At 48.1% G+C, this 7,228-nt stretch overlaps 1 protein-coding gene across 1 annotated transcript; it reads left to right on the top strand.

Moving 5' to 3' along the window:
• Window positions 1-4,780: 4,780 nt before the first annotated feature.
• On the top strand, window positions 4,781-6,157 carry Pnma5 (PNMA family member 5). Its single transcript, XM_045139973.1, has 2 exons — window positions 4,781-5,830; window positions 5,903-6,157. Exons 1-2 carry the CDS (start codon window positions 4,781-4,783, stop codon window positions 6,155-6,157), a joined length of 1,305 nt encoding a protein of 434 aa, XP_044995908.1.
• The last annotated feature ends 1,071 nt before the right edge of the window (window positions 6,158-7,228 follow it).

The following is a 7,228-nucleotide window of genomic DNA, read 5'->3' as shown; positions in this document are numbered from 1 at the left end:
ACCAAGGCTGAGCCTCCATACGTGGCAATGACTTGCTGTTAGTAAGCAGGGAGTATGGGTGTGTTGTCCAATTGTAGTTACATGCTGGGCATGTAGCTTCATGGAGAGCATATGCTTAACCAGCAGACCCTTCTACTGTCGGCCCTCCGTAAATAAACAAATGGGGAGGGGGCAACATGCATGTAAATAACTTGATTAATCACTTTTTAATTTTCAATAGCTTTAAATATTTTTATTACAACATTCTATAAATGTCTATTCCTTTTGTCCATTTGATTGTGCTTTCCTTTTTGAGATAAGGCCTCATACTGTTACTCGAGCTAGCCTTCATATCACCCTATATCCCAGGCTGCTTTCTTCGGCTTCAGTCACCCAAGTGATGAATTTACAGATATTAGCCAGCAAATGAGATTTAAAATTTATTTTTTAATTACAAGTAAAACAAAAGAAATATTCTTCCACCAAAGGTTCACAAAATCTTGTGTCACCTTAGTCCTATCTACAGCCTTTTCCAGAACAGTTCCTTGGAGCCCTTGGGCAAACATTAGCATCTTCCTACTGTACGGGAAATAAAAACCCACCTAATTTGGACCCCGGTGTGGTGGCACATGCCTTTAATCCCAGAACTCAGGGGACAGAGGTAGGAGGATACAGGGCGTTCAAGGGTAGCTTGGAGCTACAGAGTGAGTTCCAGTTCAACCTGGGCTAGAGTGAGACATTGCCTCAAAACAAACAAAACAAAAAACCTGCTTTGGGAAAGGGAAGAAAGCTATTAGGCACCACGTGGGCAATTTTTGGCTGGGAATCAAAAGAATAATAGTATAATAGAAACTTTTAAAAAGGGAGGAAAAAAAAAAACCAAACATTTAGCCAGAGTGGTGGTTGTACATGCCTTTAATTCCAGCACTTGTGAGGCAGAGGTAGGAGGAAACCTGTGAGTTTTAGACCACCCTTAGTCTACATATTGAATTTCAGGTCAACCTGGGCTTGGGCAAGAGTAAGACCCTACCTCGAAAAACAAAAAAAAAAAAAAAAAAAAGGCTGCAGACATTGCTAGTGGTTAAGGTTCTTGCCTGCATAAGCCTAGTGACCCAGGTTTGATTCCCTAGTAGAGGCAGATGCACAAGGTGGTGCATGACTCTGGAGTTCGTTTGCAGTGGCTGGAGGCCCTGGCATGTTCATTCATTCTCTCTCTCTCTCCCTCTCCTTCTCCCTCTTTATCTCTTTCTGTCTGTCCTTGCAAATATATATATATATAGTTTTGTTTTTTAAAGTATTCTTGCCATAGAGTCCAGGCTGTCTGGCTCCTTCTGGGAGTTGAGATTTTAGGCTTGTGCCTACATACTCAGTGAAGGAGATTTTTGTTTTTATTTCTTTGAGGCAGGGTCTCACTCTGGCCCAGGCTGACCTGGAATTTACTATGGAGTCTCGGGGTGGCCTCGAACTCACGGCGATCCTCCTACCTCTGCCTCCCGAGTGCTGGGATTAAAGGCGTGCACCACACGCTGGGCTGAAGGAGACTTTTTTTTTTTTAAATTTTTATTTATTTATTTGAGAGTGACAGACACAGAGAGAAAGACAGATAGAGGGAGAGAGAGAGAATGGGCACGCCAGGGCTTCCAGCCTCTGCAAACGAACTCCAGACGCGTGCGCCCCCTTGTGCATCTGGCTAACGTGGGACCTGGGGAACCGAGCCTCGAACCGGGGTCCTTAGGCTTCACAGGCAAGCGCTTAACCGCTAAGCCATCTCTCCAGCCCTGAAGGAGACTTTTTAATATCTTTCTGTGAGCCCTGAAATTTTCCTGCCCTAGTCAAATGTAGGAAGTTTTCACTGGCTGTTCAACTCCAGAAAACAAACAAACAAACAAACCGGGCCCATGCAGTATTCAGTTATAGACCCCCTAAAGGGATCTTTACTTTGGGCCTAGCCATTTATGGACAATTTCAGTACAAAAAGTGATTGGTTACTATCGCCACAGCTTTCATCCAATGAAGAAGAGACACGTGAAGTCAGACTACCAATGGGTAATGGGCAAGGTGTAACATGTCACGTGCTTAATTGTTGTGGTTACATCAAATTCCAGCTGGACTCAAGGCTGTTCTGCAATGTAAACACCAACACCCCTCCTAGCCCCAGTACAAATTCTCTGTCCCACCAAACTGCGTGCTCCTCCTCAGCCAATGAGGAAACAGGATCCTCCTTCTAGAGCTAGCAGAGCGCAGCTGCGAGAGGGTCGTGCGCAGCTCCACATGAGGGGCGGGGCTGCTATATAAATTCTCGAGGTTTCTACTTCCGGTCTTTTCCACTGTGGTGGCAAAGGAAGGCGGCGGAGGTAGTAGAGCCGTCTTGGCTACCTCCGCCGGGTATCAACCCTGGAGGTGCCCTCAGGAGGTAAGGTGCTGTCCTCATCTCACCCTGGACATATGCCCCCCCAAATTACAGGGGAGTCCCCTCCATTGGCCCTAAGTTTTTCTGGGTGTAGGTCCGAACTGGCACCACCATGTTGTCTGCCATTTCTAGGCCTCTGCTTATATTTCCACTAATACAATTCTGCTGCGCAATGCAAGATACGGGGTGTATGGGGTAGAGGGGGGGGGATATAGGTGAAGAGGTGTGGGTTGTAATGACTTTGTAAAACCTGGCCCGCCTTTTCTTTCTTTCTTCTGCTCTGCTCTTTTGCTTTCACATGGTCTTGCTCCTGTGCCCTCTCGCTTGCTGTCGCTGGCACTTTTGCTTTCACTAGTTCACTGTCATTCTCTCATGCTCTTCCCTGTCTCCCTCTGTCCTCTTTCCTGGGACATCTCACTTGTGCTGGTCTCACATTTCTAGGGCCAGGTGATCCTTCTGCCTCAGCCTACTGGATTTCTTTGGGGGGCTAGACAGTGCGGTCTCGGTGGGGAGCTTGAGCATAGATGAAGATGGGACGTGGAAGTAATGGATCCATTGGGATGGTGTGCTACCAAAAGTGGCATGGGATTCGCAATGGTGTGAAACGTGCTTCACGACGGGAATGGAAGCTGCTGGTGGGCGGGGTTTGCAGTAGGGTAAGAGGACTTACAGCAGCCCCCACTAGTAGAGCAGGTGTGCAAAGCACTGCATGAAGCCGCTTTTGGATCCTTGTTAGGATTCCTTTGATCTTAGCAGCGCCCTCTAGTGGAACAATTGCTCATGGAGCCGCTTGGCGCTTCTTTTGGATTCTTGTGATTAGCAAAAGCTTTTTTACAGGAAGGGGCAAGAAAGATAATGTACATGAAGTAAATTTCTGCCTTGCCTTACACAGGTCCAGTGGGGCAGAAACCAACACCCTTGATCCAGGAACTTCCTGACTGAATAGAGCCAGAGAACAGTGCGAGCACCCTGGTGCCAGTGATCTGCACTTCTGTGGAACTCTGTACAGCAAAAAGGAGGGTGAACATCTGTAAGGTGGGCTGTGTTAAGATGGACCTCTGTAACCCTGGCACAGAGCAGGAGACCTTGCCTGTCAGAGTTCACAAATTACAGGATAGGGCCACACTTGGGGTGACAGTTTTGTTTCCTGCAGCGTGACAGTGGAGACCATTTCTGGGTTCCTCTCCCCCCTCTGATTCTAGCTTCTATACCATTTAAAACCATAAACTTAAAAATATTTTTAAAGGGTCTGGGAAATGTCTTAGCAATTAAAGGTGCTTGCTTATAAAACCTACCAGCCTGAGTTCAGTTTCCCAGTAAAGAGGTAAAGCCATATGCATGAAATGGCACATGCATCTGGAGTTTATTTGCAGTGTCACTGGGCCCTGGTGTGCCCATTATGTCTATCTGTCTGTCTCTCTCTCCTTGAAAATAAATAAAATTCTGTAACCTTATTTCCTCAGAACTCACTCATCAGTCCCTGCTCATCTCACCCCCTCGCTTTCACCCCCCCCTACTTTCTAGTGTGCTTTGTTGGTGAGAGGACAATGGCATCACCTGTTGCTCCACAAAAGCTTTAACCTTCCCACATGGCACACCTCTATGATATAAACCTATGTCCAGCTGGGTATGGTGGCACACACCTTTAATCTCAGCACTTGGGAAGCCAAGGTAGGAGGATCGCTATGAGTTCAAAGCCAACCTGAGATTACGTGGTGAATTCCAGGTCAGTTTGCACTAGAGCGAGACCCCACATGAAAAACAAAACAAAGAAAAAAAGAATGTAAGAAAGGGATAAAATCAAACCCAGGTCCATACTGGTGTAGTGTTCATGGCCGCTCATTACACACTGTCTATACCCCTATACCTACCACTCCCATTATGATGCTCAGAGCTCTAGCTATCTTTCTTCTCTGTTAGGCATTTCCATGGAAAGAGGGGAGCTTCCTAGCTCCTGCTGCCAGCAAAAAGGGTTCTGGATGATTGGATGCACACATCTCCAAGGAGGTGGCAGGATGTTCTCTTGCTCTTTCCTCCACAAGGGCTTTTTTTTTGTATCCCAGGGCCTCAGCCATCCCCTAACATTGAACTTTCATGAAACAGATACCTGCAACAAACTCATTCAAGTGGAGACCATGGACTTCTGAGAAGGACTGTGCAGCAGGAGGAGATTAGCAGGTTAGGTAAGGTGTGGGGTGGGAATAGCTTTGCGGGAGAAGAAGGGCTCAGTCTCTGAGAGGAGGAAAGGTGGAAGAAATCATTAACTGTGTTTTGGTCCATTTTGCATTATAGGCTGTGGAAACTTGAGACTCTGCTGCCTTCCTGCCTGACATTGACTGAAGAATTCATTGACCCAGTAACTCTGAGCTAAGAACTGTCTTGATGGGAACAATGGATGTGGCACTACTGGAGGACTGGTGCAAGGGGATGGACCTGGACCCCAGGAAAGCTCTACTCATTGTGGGCATTCCTATGGAGTGCAATGTGGCTGAGATAAATGACATCGTGAAGGCAAGCTTACATTCCTTGGGCACGTGCAGAGTGATAGGCAGAATGTTCAGAAGGGAAGACAGTACTAAAGCAGCCTTAATTGAATTGAGTGAGATTGTTGACTATGCTATGGTGCCCAGTCAGATCATGGGAAATGGGATCCCCTGGGAGGTGGTAGTAAGGCCCCGTACCCCAGATGATGAGTTTCTCAATAGATTGAAGTCCTTTCTGAAAGATGAGGGCCGGAGAATGGCAGATGTGGCCAAAATCCTGGGGCATAGCACCGGCTCTATGAAGTCAAAGGGCCAATGCAAACCAGAAGGTGGGAATACTCTAAGTGAAAGCACATGGTACCGAAAACTGAAATTGTTTTCTGGCAGTGCTTTCCCAGGTCAGGGTGAAGAGCCCTTTGACTCCTGGTTAGAGCAGGCCACTGAGATAATGCAGACATGGCAGGTGTCAGATGGGGAGAAGAGGCGGCGCCTTCTAGAGAGCTTACGTGGCTCTGCCCTGTCAATCATGAGGGTGCTGCGGGCCAGCAATGACTCCATTACTGTGGAACAGTGCCTGGATGCCCTAAAGCAGATCTTTGGGACTAAAGAGGATTGTAGAATCTCACAGTTCAGGCTTCTTCAGTGTTCTCGGAGGCCAGCTGAGAAGCTCTCTGCTTACTTGCTACGCTTAGAGCCTCTATTGCAGAAAGTTGTGGCACAAAGCCCATTGCCCAAGCGAAGTTCAGACACAATTCGTCTCAAGCATGTCTTAGCTCAGGTCTCCATAACCCCTGCCCTCAAGGGCAAGCTAACACTTTTAGATCAACGAGAGTGCCCACCCACTTTTCTGGAATTAATGAAGCTCACTCGAGATGAAGAGGAGTGGGAGATGGCTGCAATGGTGATGGAAAAGCAACAGAAGCAGGTAGAAAAGGCACATCAGGATTCTGAGAACCAGGTACACCAGGCTTCTGAGAACCAGGTACACCAGGCTTCTGAGAACCAGGTAGAAGCAGAAGTTCATAGAGAGGACAATCAGGACACCACCCAGACAGAGTCTTATCAAGAGATCAGCACACAGACTGTAAAACCGGAAATGACCATGTCAGTGAAGCGCAGGCGACTGCTGTCGGGAAACAGCACTGCAGAGGAAGGGTACATGGAAGAAGGAAGTCCCAGGAATAAAATCAGACTTGTTGAGCAGAAGCTCCAGGTTTCATTAGAGGAGTTGGGAAACGAGAGAGGGGTTGGGACTGTGAGCCGCCTCAAACCCCAGGAAATATAGGCTCAAGAGATACAGGCACTCCTTCCCTTGACATGCATCAGAGAGACCCTAACAAGGAGAAGGGGCAGCCCAGAGAAACATCAGGGAACATGAGTAGGGTGGAAAGTGAAGGCATCATAGTCCAAGGAACAGTGCCCTCCCTTCCACCAGCTAGAAAGGACTCCAGTGCGCAAGACAACACTGTACTCAGCTTGCTGACAGTCAGATGCAAGATCCTTGGAAAGTGGCATAGGCAGAATATGGGGGATGCTACAGACAGAATGTATGATGATGGAGACTCAGATAGGGACATCAGGGAGACAGAAGCTAAAGATGACATGGCTGGGGGCTCTGAGATAAGACCACCCACTAGACCCCAGGCCACATGTGGCCTGGCAGAACCTGCCACAGGGCTTCCTGGTCCAGAAGCCAGTAGCTGGGCAACAGTGGTACAAGTCAGGGAGATGGTGCCCCGGAGAGGAGACCGCAGAGTCCAGCCTGTCTTTAGGATGAACTACATAGCTTTAGGGGAACCCCATGAGTGCAGTAGTTTTGAGACCTTGCGCAAGTAAAAGCCAGGTCTCTGGGTTCAACTGGCCTGACCTGGGGGGTGGGGGGAGACATCAAAACTTGAGCAAAGCCCTTGGTTGAGGCACTGGGTACCACTGAACCAGTGTACTCAAAACTGGCTTGGGAAAAAAAAGGGTGTTCAGGGAAGCTTTTGTGAATAGAGAAAGGAGGACTCTGTAGGTGTGGGGTGGGGGTTATTTTGTTTCCTTTTCTCCAGGGCTACTGGAGACTCCTAGAGAGAAAGGGGGGGGGGCAGCACAGGCCTGGCATGGTGAATCACAAATTCATACCTCTGCCTGCTCCTTTTCCTCCTGATGTCTAAGATGCGAGCTCTGCTGCTTTCTCAGTGTTAACTAAAGCCAGCTGCCTGCTGCTTGTTCTCCCACACAGACAGAGAATCTTTCCCTATGTTTGCTGGGGTGCCTTTTGCTGGCTTCCCAGTGTTTTCTGTCCTGGAGAGGATTCCTTTAGCAAGTGGGCATTTCCAGAGGTAGTCATCTTGGCAAGAGGTACAAGGGTTCC

The sequence above is a fragment of the Jaculus jaculus genome, chromosome X, assembly GCF_020740685.1.
Source record: "Jaculus jaculus isolate mJacJac1 chromosome X, mJacJac1.mat.Y.cur, whole genome shotgun sequence".
Classification (NCBI taxonomy): Eukaryota; Metazoa; Chordata; class Mammalia; order Rodentia; family Dipodidae; genus Jaculus; species Jaculus jaculus.
This window is presented reverse-complemented; position numbering and strand designations above follow the sequence as displayed.

What these genes read in the sequence shown, in the direction of transcription:
- Pnma5 (XM_045139973.1), top strand. Translation starts at nt 4,781, where the DNA reads ATGGATGTGGCACTACTGGAGGACTGGTGCAAGGGGATGGACCTGGAC. An exon ending in ATCAGGATTCTGAGAACCAG is followed by an intron (nt 5,831 to 5,902) that starts GTACACCAGGCT and finishes GTTCATAGAGAG; the next exon opens with GACAATCAGGACACCACCCA.